The sequence below is a fragment of the Lacerta agilis genome, chromosome 10 (assembly GCF_009819535.1).
Source record: "Lacerta agilis isolate rLacAgi1 chromosome 10, rLacAgi1.pri, whole genome shotgun sequence".
Taxonomy (NCBI): domain Eukaryota; kingdom Metazoa; phylum Chordata; class Lepidosauria; order Squamata; family Lacertidae; genus Lacerta; species Lacerta agilis.
The window spans coordinates 48,630,184-48,656,537 of NC_046321.1; the positions used below are offsets into that span (position 1 = coordinate 48,630,184).

General features: G+C 39.1%; 1 protein-coding gene across 1 annotated transcript in view; it reads right to left on the reverse strand.

Moving 5' to 3' along the window:
- Positions 1-2,931: 2,931 nt before the first annotated feature.
- The window catches only part of CNTN1 (contactin 1), an 82,209-nt gene continuing 58,786 nt past the window's right edge, over positions 2,932-26,354 (reverse strand). Inside the window, exons 16-25 of the mRNA XM_033161541.1 lie at positions 24,075-24,195; positions 22,725-22,883; positions 20,855-21,004; positions 16,795-16,865; positions 13,340-13,574; positions 10,577-10,680; positions 9,680-9,866; positions 9,107-9,219; positions 7,380-7,536; positions 2,932-5,567 (exon numbers count right to left, since the gene is read on the reverse strand). Of these exons, the coding sequence (XP_033017432.1) occupies positions 5,488-5,567; positions 7,380-7,536; positions 9,107-9,219; positions 9,680-9,866; positions 10,577-10,680; positions 13,340-13,574; positions 16,795-16,865; positions 20,855-21,004; positions 22,725-22,883; positions 24,075-24,195 (1,377 nt within the window). The 3' untranslated portion in view covers positions 2,932-5,487. The remainder of the gene's footprint in view (positions 5,568-7,379; positions 7,537-9,106; positions 9,220-9,679; positions 9,867-10,576; positions 10,681-13,339; positions 13,575-16,794; positions 16,866-20,854; positions 21,005-22,724; positions 22,884-24,074; positions 24,196-26,354) is intronic.

The window sequence follows — 26,354 nt, forward strand, 5'->3', positions numbered from 1 at the left end:
GAGGTGTGAAAATGGATTTATCCATTAACTCAGTTCTATAAGAATATCAAAATACCATTTTCAAGAGTAAGCAAGTGGAAGGCAGGAAATCTCACAATAGAAGGTATACAGAATAACTTTACATTAATTCTAACTAAGTCCCTGCGCTGAGACTAGATCTTTTTAAGAAAGATTGCCTGTATCACATTGCAGACACGTTTGCACCACTCCCTATTAATCAACCCATCAATTAATAACATTTATGAATTGCTTCCAGTGGAACTTCCCAAAGTGATTTAGCTACATTGCAGCAGGATTGTTGGAAATGAGCTAATCAGATATTGGATTTCATGATTATAATGCTACTGATAACCTATCTTGCTGAGCACATAGAAGAGTCCATTTCAAGTTGCTTCCTTTGCACAACTTGCCCTTGGCAACCTAGCCCTATCATCCAATGGCTGGTTCTTCTTGTCTACTCTGAATTGCTTCAAAGAGTGAAGGGTTAGCCCATGTGAATCCTTTTTACAGCTCACAGTTGTAGTGGACTAACAAATAGCACCAGGCAGATTCAGGTTTATTTATTTACGGTAAAATGCAGCTCCTATAAAATATATAGAAAGATTTTGCAACTACGCGAAGTCCGGAGTGTGGCAACTTTTCTGCAGTGGCTCCCTGTCTGTGGAATTGTGTCCCCAGGGAGGTTCACCTGGCGCCTTCACTATACATCTTTAGGCACCAGAAAAAAACGTTCCTCTTTAACCAGGCCTTTGGCTGATTCACATCCAATATCTTTTTAATACACGGGGTGTTTTTTTGGAGGGGGGGTACTAAGTTCTTTTTGTTTTTGTTTTAATTATGTATTTTATATTTTTATATTGTGATTTTCTCCTGTGAACTGCCCTGAGACCTGTGGGAATAATAATGTACTGATTTGCTGTTTTGGAATATGTGCTAAGTGGGCAATAAACCCATGTGAGGGAGGGGCAGCCTGGAACAGAAAACTAATGCAGTACCTTGACAACTTCACAATGCTGGGAAGAGCAGTCAAAGCAAGTGTCTGGCAAGAACTGGGATTCACAGGCTATTCAAAGAGGGGAATTCCCTACTGTTCCCAACCAAACTCATAGTAGCAGTTTCCCCCTTTAAATATGAATCAATTTAGGAGCACATAATAAATCAAGTAGGCTACTAATTAATAAAAACACTTAAGAGGGATCTCACCAAGGAGCATTAGCATTGGTCTAATGATAAGCATTTATGTCTTTATGTCACTGGGTTGGGTTTTTTTTTGTTATTTTCTAGGCAGGACTCTTTGAATTCCTCTTTCATTTCACCCAGTGAACATTGCAGGGAGGTCTAGTAATTGCTCACAACAGCACTGGATTCAATAGCTATTAGAAAGCAGAGTTGCCTACCTGTAGCTGTTACTCTCTGTGCAATCAGTCACATGTAGGTGAGGGCAAGCATGCTGACCACGAACTAGAATCTTCTAGAAGTTTTAGAACTAACTTCGTAAAGTTTAAACAAAACTGTCCATCACTTCATGACAACAGCTTCAAGTAGAGACTTGCAGAAAGGAAGGAATACAGAAAACAGCACTCGGGGGATAAATACCAGAACCAAACTGATTGGAAATGATTGTGATGAAGGACTAGGGTTGTGCCACATGTTTCCTTATTTCACACTGAATTGGAAGTAGGGTTGAACTGAAAATTCACTCTGAACTTTGGTGTCCTTGGGTGGTGAACTTTAATCATTCCTGTCACCTTTTGCAATGGCAATAGCAGGGCTGCTCCTGGTACACTGGCCCTTCTTGACAACCACCATTTTGGTTTCTCCATATCAATGGCACTATCAGTGATGCTACATCATATTTGAGCACCATTTATGGCGGCAGTTCTGGGGACGGGGTGACGGTGAAAATGGTAACACTCACTAGCAGATACAATTTCCTCCCAAGAATGCCTCTCATGTAGTGCCAATGAGGGTAACATTTCCATCTCCCTCCATAAATGTTCATTTGAATGATTCTATGTGATATCATAGCATTGTTCACAGGTTGTTGTTTTTCAATTTCACTCTTTTTCAATTTCAAATTCACAATCGAGTCATGCTAGTGATCCCACCTTCAGGGAACCATGTCTCGAACAAGACAGCTTGTGCTACATAGTAGATTTGATTTGGCTGTGTAATGACATCACTGAGGATATACAAAGCCAATCAGAAGTGAAGACAACGCTTCTGAAATATGACACACAGATGATACCAGGTTGTGTAGTTAACAGGATGACATTGTGATAATAGTTACCAGATTAAATTTGACTATGAAGTTGTTTCATTGAAGACCAGCAAAGCCAATTCAGAGTCAGGATAATACTTTCTAAATAGGAAAAGACTTTAGAGCAATCACTGGAAAATAGCGAAGGACCAGATGCATGGGTCTGAGGATATGAAATATGTTAATGAAAACCAGTGAGTTCTTATAACTCAAGCCAAGTTAAAAAGCCATACAAAGGAGACTGACACTATAGCATGAATATTTTATATATATATTTGGTCATTGGGCAAATCATTGTATGATTTCTCATCATTGTCTTTCTTTTCACTCAGTAATATTGTTGAAGCCATGATGCAACATTTCAATATTTCCACGTGGATATTTACTTTGATGGAGCAATATTCAATAAATGCACATTTTTTTAAAAAAAAATGCCAATAAATTTGAAGTGGTGACATTTTCTAAGTGTAATCTGTTAGACCTTTAATTAGAATAAAAGGGGTGTCAACTAATCCATAGATCCAATGAAGACAAAACCAAACAAACCACTTCTGAAGGACAAAACTTCTTTCTGTGGATCAGGTTCCTCTGATTCTCTTTCACAAACAAATCTATATAACCCTCTGGAAAAGTCAAATGACAATTGTTACATATGGAGTACCATTAATACATTTATTTAATTATAATTTATTTTTCAACCATAAAACGGACAGAGCATGGTCCTGGTCTACTCAATAGGAAATAAATGATAAAAAGTAATTTCTAAAAAAATCCAAAAAATCACCAGTATCAAATAATACTAATATCAATATTGCCTGAAATACAAAGAAACAGCCAATGTGTCTATCTATATAAACTTTAATTAAGAACCTTGCATTGAAAAGCAGATGATACAGTATATAGTTAGCTGTGCTGACAACTGCTGGGAACTTAATGTCTGCATTAAATTTATACAATTGTGTTGAACAATGTAAATCTGAGATTAGCTAATTATCATGAAATGATGAAATTTAGCTCACCTGTGTTCCGGATTAAATTAAGTAAAGTGTGCTTTGATTTTCCAAATTCTCTTCATGCAAAAGTGATCTGGTTTTGTTCCTTATATCACGTTAGAAACGAAAAGGCAATCATGCAGCTTGGCAAAAGAAAAAAATAATAATTGTGTTTGTAGGTTACAAAAATATGAGTCACACACTGCATAAAAACCGAACCAAATTAAAACATATCAACAGAAGGCTTCCAAGGTATTAGTTTCTTATGTATGAAGTCATCTTAGTTTCCTTAAAACAATTACATAATTTATGATACTCAGCAGTGCTTGTGTAGCTTTTGAAAGTCCTCTATAGACAAATTGTCATTTTCACCAGTTTTCTTTTTTTAAAAAAAGTTTCAACTTGTAACAAAGAGTCAAAAGTAAACTAAAACGGTATTATTGATATATATATTTTTTTCATGAAGGGTCTAGGCTTTTAAAATGTAAATTTACAGTACAAAAATCATACAAATTAAATACAGGGTGGGGTGGGGGAGTCTATTCTTGCTTCATTTAAATAGTATTAACATGGGCATCTACAGTACCTGTCCTAAAAAGTTAAAGTCTATCTCTAAAGCAGCTAGCAAGGCTGTGCTAATAAAATAAGGTCAAAGCTTATAATTCTTGAAGCCTCAGACATTGCACTATTACTTGAGCCAGCAGAATGCAGTGGATGGTGTTTGCCCACCCAATCCCACCCACATCCACACCAAATTCCCACCACACCATGAATTCTGAAAGAAATAGGCATTTCTTTTTAACAGCTTTAAATACAGCATAGAAACAGTCAGAACAAAGACATTCTATACCTCTTACGGAAGTCCCGGTTTTGAAAACATACCTAATACTCAAAGCAGACAGAACAGTTGAGAACTGTCTGAATTTTAATAACATATTTCTATCTCCTGGGATCATTTAATAGGGAAAATCATGTTAGACCTTTACAACTCTTATTTACATCTCTAGGAAGTAGAACAATATTAATTTATTGGAAAATGCAAATCATTCTCCTAATGGTTGGCCTTCCCTAAAGTAAGGCAATATGTGTGTCACAAAAAAATAAATAGGATAACTTTTGTTATTTGCTACTTTGTCTTTTCACTGCATATCCGATTTGTTGTTATTGTAAATGATTCGAGCTTTTAAAGATCATTTTAAATACTTTTAACTATTTTAATATTGATCCAACTGTGGAATTGCTTTTCAAAATTTCCATCATGCCATTATACTGGCTAGTAAAAAATAATTAGACTGTATATAATGTTGAAATTTAAATTCTGAAATTCATGACAGAATTGGAGTAATTCAAATTGTGACAGTAACATTTGGATACAATGAAATATTAGAAGTAGATTTGCTCATATAACTATTAATATTACTTACAGCAAAATAAACCTCTATATGACTGCAGAATATCACACTTGGCTTGACTAGCATTATTTCTAAAAGACTGTGTCGAGTTTAAATATCATTTTAAAATTAAGGTGCGGGAATATCCTTTACTCTTAATACTCGTACGAACTCCAAATCCATCTAAAATAAGATTCATCGCTATTGAACTTGGATTTCAGTGTTCTTCGCCCACATTCAGTCACTTCAAGAAGGAAAGCGTTTAAAAAATGAGTGCAATGTTTTTGCTTTGACTGTATCTCTAAAAACCTGAAATGTCATAATTGATAGGGGCCATTCAAAAAATATGCAGTACACAAAACAGATAGGATAGTACGGACAGACGTAGTTACTCCTACATATACCACATACAATCAACATTTCAATCTCTATTATGTTTTTCACGATTTGTTATTAAAGTTAAAGCACCTATGTGTGGTGATTTTACTTTTACTGTACAGCCTATGTTATTGATTTTAACACTGTAACTTGCCCCATTGGACCGAATCATGCAAACTGCCGCAGATCAGCACAAGTGTTTTATAAGGCATAACTGGAACAAGTTAAAAATCATTCCTCAAACTTTCAAAAGTTGAGTTGCTTGATGAAGGAGTTCCTGCCTCAGTCTTTTTTTTTTCCCTTCTGAAATCCATGATTAAGTCAGGAGGATAATTTTCTTGAAAGTGTAATTTATTTGGCTTAGGATAGTGCCACAGGAATAATAATAATAATAAAAAGAATTGAAATCCTCTCAGGTTGGAAGCTCCTTTGACCTCAGTTGAGGACACGATAAATCCAGCTACATTCAGAATTCCAGGTAGGCAAGGATGCCAATAGCAGACAGCAGTAAACCAAGACAACTGGGCGATATTCCAGCAGCAATTCCTGTAAATGAAACAGATTTGGCTTTCGTTAAGGGATAGCTATTATGTTATATGCAAAACAAAATGTGATGACAAATATTTTCTGAACCAATCAAGGTTGTGATCCAAAGTAAGGGTGTGAATTGATTTAATAACAAAAGTAAAAATAAAATGAATGGGACCAACTTGTTCATAAATTACTAATGAAGAAATCAATGCCATATATGAGTGCCAGAACTGTCCTTTTTTTGTTTTTGTTCATTCTGAACTAATTCAGAGCCACTTTAGATTACATTTAGATTACATTGCAATTAGATGACATGTACATTACTTAGGTGGCAATCTGATACACATGGCGGAATTGATGTCTGGGGGAAATTTCCAAAAGGCGGCACAAGCTTAACAACATCCAGGGTGTCCTGTTTTTTACTGTTTGAAATATGGCAAACCCATAGAATATGATTACACTGTTAGTTGCCAATGATATGGATATACTTTTCTCTCTCTTTCTTTTTGAAGTTTGGCAACTTCAATTCTTTTGGGGAGAAGTTGAATACCTGAAATTTTAAGGGCAATTAGATGGAAAGGAAGTTCTAGCCAGGGGAGTAGTAGTTGGAAGGCAACAGGAAATTAAAAAAATGAGTGGAAGGAAGGAAAATGAATTAAATGATAAGGGAAAAAAAAGCTATTTTAACCTATGGATAAATATCCAAATGAGTTTTTAAACTGTGGTTGTTGAATGAAGCAGAGATAGCATTGAGGTGGACCAAAACCACATCCACACTTCTGATTTTACATGCCATTGCACTACATGTGAGTAACACGTGCATAGGGCTAGACATTGCTTAAATACATAACAGGCAGCCAATATTGGTGCCAGTAGGAGCTTTCCCCCTAAGGGTCCTAGGCATATGTTGGGTCTGTGTCTCCAGTCAAGTCTCAGTGCAGGGAAGAAGAAGAAGAAGAAGAAGAAGAAGAAGAAGAAGAAGAAGAAGAAGAAGAAGAAGAGTTTGGATTTGATATCCCACTTTATCACTACCCAAAGGAGTCTCAAAGCGGCTAACAGTCTCCTTTCCCTTCCTCCCCCACAACAAACACTCTGTGAGGTGAGTGGGGCTGAGAGACTTCAGAGAAGTGTGACTAGCCCAAGGTCACCCAGCAGCTGCATGTGGAGGAGTGGAGACGCGAACCCGGTTCCCCAGATTACAAGACTACTGCTCTTAACCATTACACCACACTACACCACACTGAAGATATAAGCCGCCTCTTCCTGCATATTGCCTTTACAGTGAGAATTGGGCTTCCCCACCACTGTAATTTGTTAAGGGGCACCTGAGTCCATGCAGAACCAACCTGCAAGCAGGAGGTCCTGTGTTGGGTTTTCTTTACAGATGCTTTCCATGCGTATTGAGTAGCAGAGTTAGAAAGAACCCCAAACTATAGGATTAAGTGAAAGGGAACCTGAACCAAGGGGCATATTCCAATTTATATAGAGAGTACAGCCGAGTCAAGAGTAATCTTGTTTATTTATTTACCGGACACAATCCATTTTTTAAGTATTAAAGGGACTGAGTAGAAGCTATGCAGTTTCCCAGCCTTGATAATAGTTTAGTTCCATTCCCTTATATGTTATTCTGCTACTTAATGGGGAAAAGGGTAAATGTAAAAAATCTGACAAACAAGATCCGAACTTGATTCCAATACAACCTATTTCTGTTTACTGATGAATTGTTGTTAGTATTTGTTCTGGAACAATTGTACTAGAATGGCATACACCCCGCAGAGAAACAATAATTCTGAAATATAATTCAGGTGTATTTTAAAATCTACATACCTGGAATTTTTACTTGAGCTACTTCTCCATCTCCCCCTTCGCTGTGCACCCGAACTTCAACAACATATTGGCCTTTAACAGGGGCTGGAACTTCTATATAATGTTTGCCAGTACTAAACAGTGTGCCATTAAACTGGCCATCTGGTCTATACAGCACCTTTCAGGGACAAAATATGACATGGTACAGGATGTAACTCCAGAGAATAAATCAAATGACAAAAAGGCAAGCTGTATCTTATTTTAGAAAAAGTATTAAAGAAATAGCTACAAAATGAACACCCCCCCATTCAACCGTAGAAAAATTAAATGCTGAAACACGTAAAGTAATTGACCTGATCCCAGTTTTAACTATTACAGGCTTTTAGGGCAAACTAGATGTAATGTCAGGAGATCTATGATAGGCTTTCACATGGGCTTTAAGAACAGCAGATGCAATCACATGTGTGAGAGACCATGTTTGTTTTATGAGTTGGAGAGTTTTGGGTCAGAGCTGCAGTGCAGAATCAGGATCTTCTTAATATTTTCCCCTCTGTGTCATGGTTTTCAAATCCTGCTCCTGGAGCTGCTATTTGCCTCTGATGGGAAAACTTACAGGAATGGTTTAAAAAGCCTTCTCTGCACCGTGGAGGTTTAAATAAGAAATTCAACTTTAGCTAATCCAACCAGTCCAAAATTAATAACATATTATGAAGAAATGTGAGATAAATAATTAAGAATGCTTTCATAAACCAGCATGATTTTCAGTCAAGATATATACCTTTAAGGTATATTCAAAGCAATATTTTTTTTTAAAAAAAATGAACAAAAATGGAACACATCTTGGGCGCCTGGTGAGACGGTATTGGCAAATTACTTCCACAGTACAGGAATGTGTGCTTAAATGTTTTGGGGTTTTTTTTACTTGTATTCTGGAGGTCAATACAGGTGGAAATGGATTGAGATTTATGGGAATTGGAGATGATTACTAGCTCCACTCAACACAGAGTGAAAAGACATATTCTAGCAGGACAACCAATCTTTAGCTTCCTTCTTACTGCCTTCATCACAGGTAAGTAAGTAGTAAGTAGTAAGCACTGGTGGTACTGACAACAATACAGTTTCCAGAAGCTGGAGAGCCACTTCCACACCTGCCTCATCTGAGAAGAAATCAGGACTGGTTCTCCATATCCTCTGCGGATCACCTCTTTTTCTATGCTTCATGGACTGTGGTTCCTGATTCTTGCTCAGCAAGTGTCCTAAGATATCCCAAGTCATCACCACCTACACTGATGCCCAGAAGAGTCTACTCCACCATTTTTAGTCACTGAAAAAAAGGCAACATGGTTTCTATGCCTGCCTTGGTAATGAGTGCACAAATCACAATACAGGGTTGTATTTTTTACCATGGTTGATTTGCACATCTGTTTGAATGAGAAGAACTGTGGGGTAGATAGATATGTACTTCTGAATTATGTAGCTTGTTTTCATATCATGACAAGATTCATGCTCAGATAACAGTTTCTAGGAGTATGTAGACAGCATAACTAGCAGGGTAATATTGAAGTCCGTTTCAGGAATTTTACTGAAGTATTCATATTAGCCTAACCAAGGTTAGCTGTTTATACATTCTGTTGTTGCTCCTTGAAGGTGTGGAATCAGATTGTAAGTCAATTAACAGACAAGTGAAGTGATAAACCATATTTGCTAAATTACACAATGAGGACAAAGCATCTCAATACAGATCTTACTTTATATCCTTTCACAGTAGATTCATTGGATTGTGACTTGACATGGTCCCATGTTATGATGTACTTCGAACCAGACCTTACAGAACTGATAATTCTTGGTCGCTGCCTTGGAGCTGAAAAATATTACATGACTTTTATTTCTGGTGTGTACAGTAAGATACCCCCCCCCCACCACCACCACCCCGTCACTCACACACCATGAGAAAGTTACAGAGCAATCCAACTCCCTGATTCCCTGTTCTGGAATGGGTTTGGATGAGGTCGAGGTGTGCCTTCACTCAGCCATGCGCAGGTTAGCTCCACTGGAAGTCCTGCTGGTGAAAGTGTTCCAATGTGCCTGGCTGAATGGCTGACAGAAGCTAATGCTGGGGGTGTCACCATTGGCAGTAGCCAATGGAAACCCCCCAAAGAAAGCACAGAAATCCCTGATATCTTTTGGGGGTGGAGCTAGGCTAGCATAGAATCTGCTGGGTTCCAAACCACCTGTGCTTCAGTCATGTTACAACATTGATCCAGGCCTCTTTGCCTGGATAACAGAAAGTAGGAAATCACCAAAGGAACCACTTTACTTACGTGCTTTTTCTGTAATGAAAGCCAAACGATTACTGGGAGGTCCAACGCCTGCAAAGTTGAAAGCTGCCACATCTGCGTAGTAGTGTGTGTCAGGCTTCAGGTTTTCCAACCTCACTGAAAAATTCTGACTGCTTACTTGTACTTTATTTGCTTCTATTTCTCTTCCACGGCTGGGCCAGTAGCGGATCTGTAAACATGAGACATGTGTTTATCTGAGAACAAGAATGAATTTCAAACAAGAGAGCTCGTCGTTTGACTGCCACTTGTTCCTAAAGCGTAAGGTCTGCATAGGGAAGAGCTTTCCAATTCCAGCTCAAATTTTGCAACAAAAGACACTGCTTCAGTCCCTGCAGTGCTCTGTGCATTTGGAAACATGCACAGTGGCAAACTTTACTTAACACAAGATTTTCAAACAAGAATTAGAAAGTGGATAGTAGAGCAAGATACAGTTAGACCTATACAGGAAATAGGAAATGAAAAGAGCGGAGGGATGAGACAGTAGACTCATTTCAACAATTAAACTTGCTATCTCCTTTTTAAATTCAAAAGCTTGTAAGCTGACTGCATTATGAAGAGGGATTCTAAACTAGTCCTCCTAGTTCAGACTGGAAACAGGAGAAACCTCCCCTTCAAAATGCCAACAGAGAACAGCAACAGAACACCAATAAGCAATGGCCCAATGTTTTCAAAGTCCACAATGCGCTCAACAAAGGGTTGCAAATCCTTTTTGGACCAGTGAACGCATTTTTAATTTTGAGAGAGTGCAGTCACAAAATAGCTGCTATTCTGTGTGTGACATAATACAAAATGGCTTCCATGGGGAGCATGGCAAAACATAGAATTATACAGATGGTTCATTTTATATACTTTAATTAATAATAAATATTTTTAGCTCACCTCATACCCTGTAATAGCTGGACTAATAATATGCTGCCAAGAAACAGAGGCTTCTGTGGATGATCTGACTCTTACTTTCACATTTCTAGGTCTTTCAACAGGAGCTAGAAAAATGAGTAATACAACTGACTTCAAATGCTGCAAGTGAGATATTCTACAAGCAATTCCTCGATTTACAATGAACTTGTAGCTACTTTGGCAGCTCTAAATACCAACTAATTTAGAAGGTTGTAGATGGAATCTCCATTAATGCACTGTTCTCAAAGGCAGCAGTGTGATAAACCTGGGACTGCCAACTTGCTTGGGAACAGTGGACAAATTGATTTTACACACACACACACACACAAACACACACACACACACACACACACACACTGGCCACCTATTACCAACAGGAATCAATTCTCACTACCAGGAAAAATATCAGAGGTTAGCCACCCCTTATATTGATGGTGTCTCCCCAATGAAATCAGCACCCTCCAAGCATTACAAAATACAGAAGTATAGAAAATACTGCTGCTGCTAAGCAGCTCCTGGCATAGTTTTGCATAGGCTTTTGTAATTCTGACAGTGTTTCAGTGTTGTTTTTAATTTGTTTTTACTTAAATGATCTGTCCTGGGGGGTTCAACAGGCAGCTAACTAATTTTTGCAAACCACTGAATCGAAAAACAAACACAAACAAATGCACAAACAACATATAAACTTTGCAGAAGTTCTTCATTAATGCAGATAAGTTTGTAGGATGTCTTGCAACTTTCAGCATATAGCAGCTGAGGCATAGTGCTCAGAATACATCCTTCCTTAGACACAGGCGCAAAGGTATCTGAACATACGACTTCCAGGCTGTCTTTCTGGCTGGATATGTCTTGCACACAAATACTGGTCATGTCCTCTATCACATTGCTTTGCAGACAGAATAAATACAGACCTATAGTTTTGAAAGTATGATGCTGAATGTTTCAGTAATAAACATTATATTGCATATTTATTTAAGTGTAGGGGAAAAAAATCAAGATTAATTTATATAAGCAGTCAGATTTGTGAAAAGAAGACACATAGGACTGCTGTCTATGAAAGATTTAATTTTTCAAGCACAGATCACTTCTGTTTTGAGGATTCTTAGCAACAAGTTGCAACAGAATAAGGTGCTGCTGCCTAAGCTCAGGAAACCTTTCATATATTTAATCTTCTAACTGGGCACACAGTCAACTATACATCAAAACAGTCAGTGTTCAGGGAAAAACAGTTACATATCTGTTGAAGGGCATCAAACAAAACCTAACCATCCTGTATGGAACGTTATTTTTTTTTTTTTTTTTTTTTTAAAAATAGCATTCAGTGAGTGACAGCTACTAAACCAAATTAATAATTTTAATCAATTATCCACAATTGCTAGGGGATGGCCCCAGTTACTAAAAACTAAGGCAGTCTGCCAGAAAAATGGTTTTTCACATGGTGATTACAGTCAACGACTGGTGGCCTGATGGTCTGAAGCTTTTAAAGCATTCTTGCTTTCTTCAGGATCTTCTCTTGAAGACACAGGATTATCAGAAGAACACAAAATTTTCTGAGTTCAATTTTTACAAAGAGTTAATGTGAATTCCACAAAGTCATTCTTGGATCTTTCAGAACTTGAGGTACCCTTTTCAAATAACCACATGTAGCCTACAATCCTAGGAACCTTCATCTGGGGGGGGGGCAGGGGCATAACTTTTAGTTCCCATCTTTCCAAAATATCCAGCAAGTATGCATATAAAAGATTGGACCTTGATTTATGTGTACAAATCCCCCAATTCCATGTGTCATTTTATGCTTTTATTTTATTGGTTTTTAGGCTGCATTTTTTGTTTTAATGGATATTGTTTCTATATCGTACATAGTCTATACAGCTTAAGAGTTTATAAATTCTTTTAAATAATAAAATATAAAGTGAAGTCAGTCTCTCTCTCTCTCTCTCTTTGCTGAGGCCTTTGTGGAATTCACATTAACTGTCTGCAAAATTTGTACTGGAAATTGTCAATCTTTAGGTGCATGGAGAAAAATTCATCAAAACAGGGAGCTCACTTATATTTCTATGTAGGGCTGTTAATCGACTAAACCTTTTAATCTTCTATCCTGAAATAGATAAACCTTCAATCTGATCCAGCAGTGCTATTTTTATGTTTTTATGTTATGTTTTTATAGTTTCTTAGCTTTCCAGGGACAATCACACATGTGGAATTATATACACTTTTGGTTGAATATGCACTTTGTCATAGTTAAAGAAGATGCATTGCAATCAATGGGACTAAACTGAAGTAAACTGAACTCTAAGGATGATTATGTCTGGATCCAACCCTTAAGTTTTCCAAAAGCAGAACAGCAATTGTTCATTATATAAATTAGAATGAGGTTTATTATGGGTTGAATGGTTAAGAAAACGTGATTTTAAAAGCATTTTGATGTCACAAATTTCAGGTAAGTTGTTGTTGTGATAAACTTGTGAAGAAATGTATTAATAGAAATGTTTGAATGATTTTTTACCTAAAACAATGCTTTACTTAGAGATATATCCAAATTGGCTTAGAGCCAAAACAAACAAACAAACAAACTACATGTTGCCAGCTAATTAACCAAAATGAGTCATCTGCTTGAATTTACGAAGTTTCCTGCATGAAAATAGAATCATGATCTTTTAAGAGATGGCAATGAATGGTCTTCACTGCCAGTGTATTGATATCAACTCAGTTCCCTGCTCCCCCTACTCTGTTATTTCTACTTACCATCATCTGCTGAATAAATGATAGCAGTGAGGCTAAATGGTCCTTCTCCTTTGTTATTAAATGCTTTCACTTTTACTTGATATTTTGATGCAGGGATCATTGATTCATCTTTATGGACATACCGACCAGTATCAGGCTGAGAAACTATAACTTTTTTCCACACAACTTGATCAAAGGGCTTGAAGGCTACCACGTATCCAAAATTATTACCAAAGTGATATTCTCGTGGTAAAGGCTATTAAAAAAAAGGACAAAAGGTTGAGAATTATTTTTTGGACAAAGGAGAACTCACAAGCAAAATGCTATCATGTATCCCCAGGTCCTAAAAGGAGGGTTCCAGTACAAGATTTCAGCTAGCTGAAACAGTTCAGAGCATGAGAGAGAAATCAGATTATTTCAGGAGCAGGAAACCAAAAAGTACTTTCTCCCACTTGTCCATATTGTGCTAAAGAACTCATATTTGGGGCTGGTTGTCAGGGCCCTTTTGTGCTTTATTTTATGTGTTTTTTATTTTAATTTGTGTGTTTTTTTTTACCCACCCTTCATTGCAACAGTACTATCAGAGCATAAAAGTTTAAAACAAAATATATAATACAATTTTACCATAAATATATCTTTTTTCCACTCAACCAGATGCTAAAACATTAGTAACACCCACTAAACACTTGCGGGAACATATGGTCTTCAGTGGGCCCTTAAAACTGATAGGAATTGGGGCCAGTCTTAGCTCGGAAGTCTTGGGTCCCTCTCAAGATTAGGTCTGGGATCGTTGCCCCTCTGATGGGTTTCAGCGCCAAGTGTTCTAAGCTATAACCATTTAGGGTACCAATAAATGCTACCTCTTTGTCATGACTGGAACGGATATGTAGCCAAGTTTACGTGAAGGTTGTTGAAGTCACCCATTACTACATATCCTCTTTTGGATGCCACCTTGATTTCATTCTTCATCTCAAAATCTCCCTAAGCATTTTGATCAGGAAGGTGACAGCACAATGCATCCTCAGTACTAAATTATTCTTGGGGCTTGTGTACCACCACCCACAGCGATTCAGTGAAGGAGTTTTCAAACCCTTTGAGATTTCTAGCTTGCTGGGCTTGCCTTTGCCGTACAAAGTGATGCCACCAGTACGTCCTCATCAGTCTTTTCTATAGAGTTCCTAGCCAGAGATAACCATGTCCCACTGGTTGTCTCTGTTCCACTAGGTTTCAATTGTGCCTACTATAACAAGGCTGTCCAAGTGCTCCAGTTCAACTGTCTTGGGCTTGGAGGCTTCTAACGTTAGTGTCTGTCTCTTCAAGTGTCTTCGGCACTTGTACTTCAGCCTCTCTGAAGTGCTAACCTATGCACTGTGCTCACAATGCCTTGTTCTCCACCACCCCTAATTTTTCCTCAACTTCACAACCTTCATCGCAGAGGGGAGATTTTGTTCCAAAACAGACCCTCCTCAACTCCTGCTGGCTTTCCTTCCTCAATTAATCTGTAAGTTAATATCATTATTATTATTTTTAAAGAAATCCCTCATTACAAGACAAGGCATCTCTTCAATTCTGCCATGTCTGCAATTCAAAGGGATAAATGGATTTCTGCTGACATGCACACACACACAGAGTCTCCAGAAAGATTCAAGGAGACTTAAAGTCAGTAATAAAAACAAAGTAAGCCAAACATAATCCCTAAAATCCCAGCACACAGTAATAAATGTTAGAGAGGAGGAAATCCATCCTTTGTAACCATAGAAGAGGTGGTGGCAAGACTGAAAATGTGTACTAACGTTAAGATCCAGCTTCTTAATCTAGTCCTCGAAAGGAGGAATGAGATAATAACTTTGAATCTGCATTAAGAAGGGGCAGTAGAATGGAAGGAAGTTTATATCCCTACTGCTCTAGCTCCTAAACACCTCGCCTTTTGAGGCTTTATGAATCACAGCAAATTATCTAGGTGTGCCAACCTGCCATACATTTTGTTCGTATGCCGTAACTTATGAAATTATTGGACCGTTAAATGCAAAGTCTGCAAACTTTTAGAGAACCATGCCATGACCTTATACAAACCTATCTATTTGCCCTGAGCCATGCTGACATTAAAAATAAGATACATGTTACTTTTACATACATGCTAAAGGAATTACTGAGAAGGAAATCCTACCCACCCATTTTCCCGGTTTTAAATGATCCTCCCATTCCAGTACAGATGGGAAAAGCCTTCCATTAGCTGAGAGAAGTAATTGGGATATAAATCTATTTGGGCCTATGTGAAAGAACAAAGTGATCTTGTTTTGGTACTCTCTGATCTTGCATTAGTCACAACCCCACCCCCACCCCCCGGCTATAATTTTAAAAAAGTTAGTCACAGCTGGGAGTTATCCAAATTTGCAGTGCCAACTTGGCTAGGGATATGGACATTTACATTCAGCACAAGATGTGTCATTCCTCCTCCCCCCCACACACACCTCCCAAAGGTTTCATGGTCTTAGGAGTGAACATTTGTCAATACTTTTAAGCTGCTTTAAAGTTTTTTGAACTTTGTCTTTAACAGACAACTCCCCCCCCCCAAATGAAAAGCAGACATCCGTAAAAATCATACTTTTGCAATTTTAAAAATTACTGCACAAAGTGAATACAGAATGGTTGTTAAAGATGAACAGGAGTAATATCTCTGCCTTATCTATATTTGCCTTGCTGCTGCATACCAGGACAGAAAGGAGAAGAGGGAGGCAGCAGCGAAGTCAGTGCGGTGCAAACAAGTGCATGTTCTTGCCAGGGTGTGCACCTGCCCTTGCTGATCACCTGGCTTTGATCACCTGGCCTTGCTGAATGTGTATGGGTAGAACCCTCACTGGACATTCTGAGCTGGACAAGAACTCTGGGTAAATTGTGCCCTTATTCAAAATACAGCTGTGCATTAGGAGCTAGATAAATCATACAGGCATGTCCAACTCCCAAGAGACTGCGATCTACTCCCAGTATATAGATATAAAAACCTGGCAGTGATCTACCCATTGTCATTGGAGGGAGGAGGAGTGTGCGTGGGGTGGGTGGATTGCTCAGAGTTGTTGAGCATTTTTTTTTGGGGGGGGGGAGGATTGCACAGAGTTTTAAAGCATTTTCCCCCATAGCTTTTTGTACACGATAAAGATCCCGCGATCTACCAGGATCAGCTGGGGATCTACCAGTAGATTGCGACCTACTGGTTGGACATCCCTGATATATGAGTTTCAAATATTGGCACCATTACTGATCTTAATCCATTTTATGCTTTATAACCTTTGAGGTGAGTTTCCAGAAAAGATTAAATGAGTTTAACCCTTTAAAAATGTACACAAGATCACCAAGACTATAACCAAAATTGACGTGGCATCTACTTGTAATCTTAACACTACCACCCTTGGTTCAACAACAAATAGGTCCTTTTATAACAGTGTAAAGATTAAGCATAATTTCATTATTATACCTACCACCCAAGTTATTGTCAGCTCTCGATTGCTGCCACCCCCTCCTCCAACTTCAGAAGGAGCCACGTTTGGAGCTAAATAACAGAAAAAGAGAAATGTTTCCTCTGCTTTCATGAAATAAAATAAACCATCATTTATTTCCCCCTCTCATTAAGAATGCCATTGAGTCCATAAGGCCCACACAATTATAGTAATGATAGCCTGTAATTGCTGAGAAAGTCCCAGGGCTTTCCAAACGAAAAGCAAACTCTGTTTCCAGGGGGAAAAAACATGACTGAATCTAGGTTTTGATACAGTGTACAGTTTTCCTTGAACGTATAATTCAATTTTGGGGTGGGAGGGGGGGTGTTAATTAGACATTCAGAAGATTTATTGCTCTCACCTCAAGAGTTTGTACTCATGTACTTTAAGCACATACTTAAAATTTACATCCACAAGTAGCTTATGGTAATAAAGCGTGTCCTCCATAACAGGGGGCACGTGTTGCGGTGCGACCTGGCCACCTGACCCGGTGTTGTGGGGGGTAATCTGGAATCAGCTACAACCCTTGATAGGTCGGTCCTGTGTTACTGGGGTGTAATCTGACCAATGGGATGTCGCAAAAAGCAGCAACGGGGGACGTATTTACGTCCATGTGAGGCTACTGAGCTTCCTCTTTGGGGCTTTTGCATCGGAACACCCGCCCACCTCTCCCTAGATTTAGGGCTTGCGCTTGACCTTTCTATGCCGTCGTGTGTCGTCTGCCGTTGGGGCAGGGGCACAGCAGGAATTTTCCCCACTTGGCTGATTGGCTGGTGCCATTTGCCTGCTGCGTAGCAAATAATCACAACTTGTAAGTTGCGGATAGGCTCTGGTTCAGGTGATAGGCATGGCACGGGACATGGCCACGCCTATGCAAAGGAAGGATATTCCGGTAGAGGAATCCAGGGACTCATTGGTTTGGCGTTCCCCGAAAGGGGTCCGGCCCACGTCCGAGTCCAGGGGACATCAGGGCGGCTGATTGGTGCTCCAACCAGCAGCTGTCCCTGGTGTTCATCCTTGGCTGTCCTACGAACGTGGCTCTGGGACAGCACTGCCTGCAAGAGTGCAGGGAGTTAGTTGAACCAGAACCTATGCAATCACTCACTTGGTTGTAATCGATAAAGTTGTGGCCTAAATTTCTGCCAAAAACCAAACCAAATATCTGACTCTGGTGTGAATTTATTTGGGGAAAGGTAAAAGGTCTAAACACACAAAACTCTGCACAACTCAGAATGGTAAAGAATATTCATAATTGCACTTATAATACTTAAACTGAAGTGCTAACAAGGACTGGTGCAATTTCTGTATTATTTTACTTAATCCCCTCACTTGTCGTATTTCCTCCTTTCTGCCATTCTCCAAACTATCAGAAGTACAGTACTTCTGTGGGAATCAATTCATCAATTCATCTTCCAAGTTTATACACTATATTTTAGACCTAAGCTCTTTTATTAAAACAACTTCTGAAAAAGGAAGTGTCAGCTACACTAGTCCTGTTTATTTGTTTAGATTTTGTTTTAGTTGGAAATACTTTTTCACAGAGGTTTACTTTCCTCTTTCTGTTGGCTTTCCTAGCTAATGCTTCCTTCATCCTTAAAACAGTGCCAGTTTCAACAGAGTACTGCCAGTTGTGGCTCTTTAGCAGTACAAATGCTTCACATTTATACTCCTGATATGCATTCATTCAAGACAATGGCCCAATATCTGGGCTGAAAGGCCAACACAAAAGGATAATCTACTACTAATTTGCTGAAGAATGACATGTGCATTTCTGCAGTGACATATGACTTCCCAGAGAAATGCTGTTATCTCCTGCATACAGTCAAAGCAGCATGCATTATCTTTAACAATAAGGACAGAGCTAATTCTTCATGTAGAAGACACAGTTAAATAATATGTGTGTTGAAGGCCAAAGAATATGCACAACTGTGCACTGAGATCTAACATTAAGCATTTAGACAAAGCAGAATGTGTGCTATGGAGGATAATGTCATGCCTTTGATACCTGTACTGCTTTGAGAGCTTTCACTCATTTGTAAACCAGCATTATCTAGTACAACATGCAAAAACACTTTGGCATGTTTTCTTATGATCATAATGCAGAATTTGGTTAGTTCCCCCCCCATATTGTTACACTCCCAAGCCAAGGCATATGCACCAACACACAACAACAGCTGCATTATGTTGCATTATGAATAAGGGGAGATTAAAAACCATCTGAAGAGCTGTTTAGAATAATGCACCTCATCTATGACATCCATTTGCCAAAACTGAGACATCTGCATCTGTAAAGCTAAGATGTTCAGGGTATTAGTACTCTATGCAGATTAGAGTACAAATGTCTGGCTGTTCAGCATATTACAACTCTAGGAGCTGGTTCAGCCATGCTTGCATATGGTGGCTTGCATATGTAAATGATCATTACAAATAATGGATAAGAACATAAGAACCCTGCTGGATCAGGCCAAAAATCCATCCAGTCCAGCATCCCGTTCTCATAGTGGCTAACCAGATGAGCACGGGCAAGTCTGCAAGCAGGACCAAGCACAAAACCACTCTCCTCGTTTGTCTTTCCCGGCAGCTGGCATTCAAAAACATAGTGCTTTCAAAACTGGAGGTAGTAGTACAGGGAACAGTCATTCTGCGTGCGACCAAGGCGCGCACACACTGTTTTCAGTCCCTGAAAGGGGCGTAACAGGGACGTAATGGAGCAGGCACATAATGGGGTGGGGCAGGCTCTTATGTATCACTGATGCGTGCAGTGACCTGGAACGCAACCCCTGTACAAATGGGTGGCCACAGATAGCTTTATTCTCCATAACTTTGCATAACTCTCTTTTAAAGAAATCCAATTTGGCGACCATCACCACATTGTGTCCAACTGAGTTTGTTCTTGGTATGACCTTTCGTGTGCATGCACACTTCTTCAGATATCTGAAGAAGTGTGCATGCACACGAAAGCTCATACCAAGAACAAACTCAGTTGGTCTCTAAGGTGCTACTGGAAAGAATTTCCTATTTTGTTTCGACTATGGCAGACCAACACGGCTACCCACCTGTAACCACATTGTGTGGTAGTGAATTATGTGTTTATATGCATATCATGCCTTACAGCACATTACACTGTCAGCCGTCAAATGCGGAAAAACCAAGTGATGTTCAGGCAGGTGCTAACAGCAGTTTAATTTTTTTTCCTTTTCAATAGGTACTCCTCACTGCTACTTAGTGGGAGGGATGAGGCGGTGGCAAGGTTGGGGCTGGGCAGGTGCAATGCTAGTAACACTTACTGACTCTGCCAGTGTATCCGCACAGCAATCCCTATTGCTATATGATATGATAGCGCCCAAAATTGTTCAAGAAAAGGTAAGCACTGAGTGCCTCTTGAAAACTTAAGGGAAGCGAATGGAAAATTGCAGCACTAAAGGAAAGCGTAGAAAATTTCCACCTGGAAACAGTGGCTTGGTGTTCATATGGAAATTTGGAAGATGTGGTCTGCTGGGGCTGCTATTAGAACAGCTTCTTCTCCACTTTCAAAAACTTCATGATTATGTGAACATTTACTGAATATAAGCGCAAATATTTCCCTTCTTCTAAAATATCCTGTGTTTTTTTTAAAGTAAGCATCATCTACGTAAAATTAAGTGCTGTAAAAAAGAAAATAAAAGTAATAAATATGCTGTTTTGGTTTGAGTAAGTGGTGATTTAGACACAACCATTTCCCCCTAGCATGCACTGAGTTCTGCAGTCACCATATGGTGGAATTGAAGTGGGCCTAGTTTGGAAATGTATGTGACTGCAATTGTCTTTATACATTGGACTCCTTTGGGTAACCTCATTCAAAGTGAGTGCTAATTCCACACCACACAGAAACTGCAAAACATGATGCAGAATGCGAAAAAAGAGTAGTTTACCAGAATCCGAAGAAAAACTTGCTCATTTTTGCAGCAAATGTGATAGTTACCCATTAAGCATTTTATACTACCATACTATTCTGGATTTCAAACTGGTAATTGAATCAGATATGGCATTAGTGTGTACGTACAAGATCCCTCTGTTCGGATTTTCTGTGATGGCATACTAGGGTCTCCTTTCCCTAAAATATTAGTGGCCATTATCTGAAATTCATATTCCATCCATGGGATTAAATCAATCACCTTGGCTGACTCCACATTTCCATCAACAACTGGAGGGTCTAAATGAAAACAGAAAGATTATTTAATACACAGAAAAAGCAAACAATAGCAGCCAAGGTTGTGATGTTCACATTTCAGTTGCCACATGGACAGCCTCTCTTGTCAGTCCAATTATTTACAAAGAGCCACCAGCCTAGAAAACAAATGCAGTTGGGCAAGATCCCTGGAATGATACCATTCCAATGGTTTAGCCTGTCATATTTTAGAGACTGCTGAGACATTTTTATGCAAGCATCATTTCTATTCTACTTTTCAAAACACGCACAAGAAAAATAGAAAAGGGGCCACTTGAATTATTCAGCTACAACTCTGTTTTTCCAATTAACATGGACACTAAAATTATTTAAATAACATCAAGTGCATCAACATGATAAAAATGCATCAAATCAAATCAAATCAAATCAAATCAAATCAGGGGCCTCTTGACATATTCCACTGAGATATGTTGGAATTTGTTACATTTCCCATAAATTAAGTTGAGGTCAGTGTGTGCAAATGTGGCTGCCCTATCAATACAAAACATTACAATTACCATTGTGTGAACATGGTTTCTAAACATATGTTACTGTATACTTATACAGTGATTGCCATTGTGTCTGCAGAGGTATGCACTAGTGCCCACAGGGTTCCCTTCCCTCCTTCTGCTGATTAGGCTTGTAAGTAGCATTATAATGTAGCTAAAAGACCAGGTTGTAGCCATAGCATGTCCTTGGCTACAGTGGGTGTGGTGTGCCCACAACACTCTCACTGGTTTGCAAATATGCCCATGGACACCAAAATGTTTCTGATCCCCACCCTAATATCACATTGACAGGAGTCCATGACAATGAGGCATTCTACCCTAAAACACACTATATCATTTTTAAAACAATACCTTTAGTACAGAAGAGCAAGAGACATAGAGAGACAGACAGACAGACAGAACATTTTAAGTATTGCCCACACTTTTAGTTCCTGAATTAGATATAGTATCAAAAGATACTATGACTGCCTGGCAAGATGCAGAGCAACAACACTGACTTGCTGGTCAAGATGTGACTAATTAAAGGTTCCTCTCATTTTGCAGTATCAGGTCAGAACTGATTTCTGAAAGGAAACAGGGAGATTGTATTCTGCGCAGAAGGTAAAATTCCACATCATTCTGTTGCTGAACTCCCCGCCTTTGCTAAACACCAGGATGCATATATATTAATGTACAAAATGGAGCAAAATTTAAAACCTGGAGACCAAGACTGTGAAAGTGATGCAGGCAAGTGGGTTGCGCTGTGGTCTAAACCACAGAGCCTGGGGCTTGCTGATCAGAAGGTTGGTGGTTCGAATCCCCACGACAGGGTGAGCTCCCATTGCTCGGTCCCTGCTCCTGCCAACCTAGCAGTTCGAAAGCACGTCAAAGTGCAAGTAGATAAATAGGTACCGCTCCGGCAGGAAGGTAAATGGCGTTTCTGTGCACTGCTCTGGTTTGCCAGAAGTGGCTTAGTCATGCTGGCCACATGACCCAGAAGATATATGCCAGCTCCCTCGTCCAGTAAAGCGAGATGAGCCCTGCAACCCCAGAGTCATCTGCGACTGTACCAAAGTTCAAGGGTCCCTTTACCCTTTACCTTAACCTTTATCTCTTTCACACTAACCATTAAACAGCTTCTGTATTATTTTTTTTAGTAATGTGTACCTACATTCAGCCTGGTAGGTATAGGTTAATCTTCCTAATATTACTCTTACCTGTTTTGGCATCCTTCCAGTACTCAGAAAGAAAATTCCTTGACTGGATAGTGTAATTTGAAATAGGACTATGATTGTCTGTCCCACGGCTCCAAGTAAGAACTACAGATGTGTTTCTAATATCTTCTACTTTGAGTCCTCCTGGGGGGCCTGGAGGTCCTGAAAAACATTTCCATGAAAGATAATGGCATGACCTAATCAAATATTGAATAGATAGGTATAAAAAAATTAGACATTTTAAAGAAATGAATTGCATCCTCTTCAAGCTTTGCAATAAATGTTCCACTGAAAGTTTTGTACAGAAATTCAGGGGTTGTTGCACATCTAAGGACCCAGAACTAATACAATAAGCCTAATTAATAAAATTAGGGATGTTGTGGGACTTGATCTGAGCCTAGTCTAATTATGAACTCCCAGAGCTCTTAAATAGGATTCTCAAGGGGCTGGAACAGCTCCCCTATGAAGAAAGTCCATGTGGGCTCTTCATTTTAGAAAAAGAGCAAGTGACAAGAGATATATATTAGTGTATAAAGTGGTGGATTAAGTGGAGAAAGAATTCCCCCCCTCCCTATCTCATAACACTAGACTGGGGGCCAGCCAATCCCGCTGAACGCTGGAAGATTTAAGACAGACAAAAGAATGTACTTTATACAGTGCACAACTTAACTGTGGAATGTGCTCCCACAAAATGGAGTGAAGGCCACCAACCTGGATAGCTGAGGCAAATTCACGAAGGCTAAGGCTTTCAATGGCCACTAGCCAAGATGGCACCCTCTACACTCTGAGGTAGTTTGAACACCAATTTTTGGTATCACTACTGGGGAGTGTGCTGTTGTACACAGGTCCTGCTTTCAGGTTTCCCAAAAGCATCTGGTTGACCTGCTGTGAGATCCAAACAGGATGCTTGACTAGACTGACCTGATCCAACAGTTCTTTTCTTAAGCTTTTAGGAGATCTCACTCATCCCCAAATAAAGCTATAGGGCTCAAATTAAATGAAGACTGCCAAGGTGAAACAGGGGTGTAAAACCTTTGTTCACTCTTGTATGTTTTGAAAGAGGCTTGAATTTCAAGAACGGGGTTCTCACCAGTGCTCCTCTGGTTCCTCTATGTTGTCAGGACACATTTAAATCCCTGTAATGCCCCAAATAAAGTTGTGCCCTGGTGTGGATTTGATCTAGAGGCCGTTCTGAGGGAGAAGACAGCTTTTCCCTTTTGGCAGCCACCATTTTAATAATATTTCTTTCTGAAATAGGGTGGAAATCCATGTCACACTATGGTGATAGTTTCATCAGTGCAAGTAGTTGACTCTGTCTGGCTCATAAATTTTATATTTAAACAAAAAAATTACCTCTCACAACAAGATCAGCTGAAGCTGTAGCATTATCAACAATTGACTGAGCAACGCATGTGTATCTTCCAGCATGCCGTAGTTGGGCATTTTTTACTATAAGTTCACCGTTGTTTTTTATCTGTGGAAGAGAGGAACGACAGAAGTCAGTAATCCTCCACTGAACTCATATTTTATGTTTACAGTTTACTGAGCTAAAATTATGTGCAATCAGTGCCCACATACTGGAAAGAAATACAAAAAAAATGATTACATTACCTGCCACAGACTTGTCTGCAGCACTGGAAAAAACCATAAATATATGCATCATAGAATCATAGAATTGTAGAGTTGGAAGGGACCATGAGGGCCATACAGACCAACCCTCTGCAATGCAGGAATCTTTTGTCCAACAAGGGTCTCAAACCCACAACCCTGAGATTAAGAGCCTCATGCTCTGCTGACCGATCTGTATTTTAAAACATGCATGAAAGATTCTGAAAACAGATTCTACTGTCTAATGTAGGTGTTGACTTATGTTCAGAACATAATTCCATTTCATAATGTTTTAAAAAAAACCTTCTAAAATGATTTGCTTATAATCCCCTTTCTTTATAGGTTTCCTATTTTTCAGAATTCAATGTTTGAATATTTGTCATACCGTGGAATGGAAGGAGGTGTCAGTTTCGGTTCTCTCAGTTTCTCGTTTACCCAATCTTAAATTTAGTTCTCCCCACATTTTGCAGTGATTCTTATCCTTCAAACTGTGCTTGCTGGGGTCATAACTTGCATGTTTGACACAAGCACTCCTACGTGTCCTTTCTACTGTTTACAGTCAAGACAGATCTCTGGGACTGAAGCTGCAAGAACAGCCGCTAGAAAATAAGTGATGTGCCACTTGGGCAGAGTCTGAGCAACCACCTTTTACAGCCTACAGTATGGTTGTGATGGTGGAAAAGTGATACTCTTTAACTACCAGTACATCCACGTACCATAGATCAATAGAAGTGTTCCAATTTGATGAAGGCCTGTATGTAGAAACCCCAAGGGTGATGATAATAAACTCTCAGTAAACCAGTGCAATTTATTTGCTAAGCATTTTATTGCCATGTTTTGTTCACTTGTTTCTATTTGAAGTTCAAAGTGCTGCCTTTACTTATAAAAATCTAAATAACCTGGTCAGAGGCATCTGAACAAACACCCTGCCTATTCTCTAAGACAGAGGTCACAAATATGGTGCCCTCTGGGTATTTTGGACTATTACTTCTGTTAGTTCCAGCCAGCATGGCCAAGCTTTTTACCAAGCATTTCAGGGAGGCTTGCTTGTTGCTCTTTATTGTTTATATTTGTTTTTGTTCTTTCTATATATGAATTTTATAGGGCCTTTTAAAAACTATATTTGATTTTTTTCTTGTTAATGGATTTTATACATCGTATGGCACCTATAGCTTGATAATTAAAAAAATATAATGATTGATAATTGAACATACAGCAGAATATAAATGTTTTAAATAAATAATACAACCTGCAATCTTGGCCTGAAATGCAGGGAATTCAAGACCACGACTTACTTCAATTTAGACTGATTTTTAAGCTCTGTTTTATGCAGAGCTGTGTTTTTCTATGTAATGTGTTTGTAGTTGTATTAAAAAATATATCAATCATTACATTTAGTATCATATTCTATTTGGGTAGTTCGCTGTCTAAAATAAAAAGTTACCGGTATATCCTCAGGCCTAATTGAGTCCAATGACAAGCAATTAAAATCTAAGCCCAATTTCAACATTGTAAGCTGAAGGCAAGTTTCTTTATAAATCTACTTTGCAGTTTATTAAGAAAATGTACTGAGATCAATTAACTGAGTTAAACATGTGTTCCTCTTTTAAAGTACAGTGGTACCCTGGGTTACACCCCCCCCCCCCCGTGTTGCGAACGTTCGAGTTGCGAATGCCCACACCCCGGAAGTGTCTCCAGAGCACGCGTGACCCCTGGATGCGCAGAAGTGTTCTGCGCACTTCGAGCATGCGCAGAAGCACTCAAATTGCACTTCTACCAGGTTTTGTTTTTTTGTGTGCGTTCATGATACGCACGCCCGAGTTGCATACCGCGACCCGGAATGGATTGTGTACGTAACCCGGGGTACCACTGTATTTCCACAAACTCCTCAATCACCTTCTTGAAATATACAGTATCTAGAGCACTTGCATATGTGGTAAAATGTTACAAGAGAGTAACGGCTGCATTCATATCATACCATCTTGAATTGGTTAACATTTTACTGTCTTAATTCCCTTAATTCAA